General features: G+C 42.2%; 1 protein-coding gene across 1 annotated transcript in view; it reads right to left on the bottom strand.

Annotated features, from left to right (window-relative positions):
* Positions 1–205: 205 nt before the first annotated feature.
* LOC107181387 (hemicentin-1-like) overlaps positions 206–588 on the bottom strand; it is a 27,779-nt gene continuing 27,396 nt past the window's right edge. The window contains exon 11 of the mRNA XM_015569925.1: positions 206–583. Within this exon, the coding sequence (XP_015425411.1) occupies positions 206–583 (378 nt within the window). The remainder of the gene's footprint in view (positions 584–588) is intronic.

Genomic DNA, 588 nt, shown 5'->3' on the forward strand with positions numbered 1-588 from the left:
CCTGCATAATGGTCAAATGGCTGGGAAGCCTCACGTGTCAAAGCCATATGTCTAACCAAAGGAATGAACCATTCCATGCTAAGGGTAACTTTTAAAAACTTTTTTTCCAAATCATGGGACAAACTCTTCTAACTCCTACCCATGCATATTGAACATGATCAAATCCACCAGGACCTTATTAGTGAAGGAATTGGAAGTTGGCATATTAGAAGGCAAAGGTGGAAAGAGAGATGATTAAAGCATATATATGTTCCTTACCATAAACGTCCACGTGGAACGATTTTTCAGCAGTTCCAGCAACATTGGTGACATGACACATGTACGTTGCTGAATCAGAGACCTGTGCTCGAGGGATATGAAGAAACTGTCCTTTATCAATATAAAGTGCTTGCGAACTGGAGATGATCGGCTGGCCGTCCTTATACCACGTGACAGCTGGCAGCGGAAGTCCGCGTGTTTCACACTCCAGTTTAATTACGCTGTTGATCAACGCTGATATTTCTGTGGTGACATTCCCTCCTTTAATACTGGGTGGAACTACAAAGGATTTCAGAGCAGAAACAAGTTTTCTAGGCTTTATCAGCTAAA

The sequence above is a fragment of the Myotis davidii genome, unplaced genomic scaffold (assembly GCF_000327345.1).
Source record: "Myotis davidii unplaced genomic scaffold, ASM32734v1 scaffold362, whole genome shotgun sequence".
Classification (NCBI taxonomy): Eukaryota; Metazoa; Chordata; class Mammalia; order Chiroptera; family Vespertilionidae; genus Myotis; species Myotis davidii.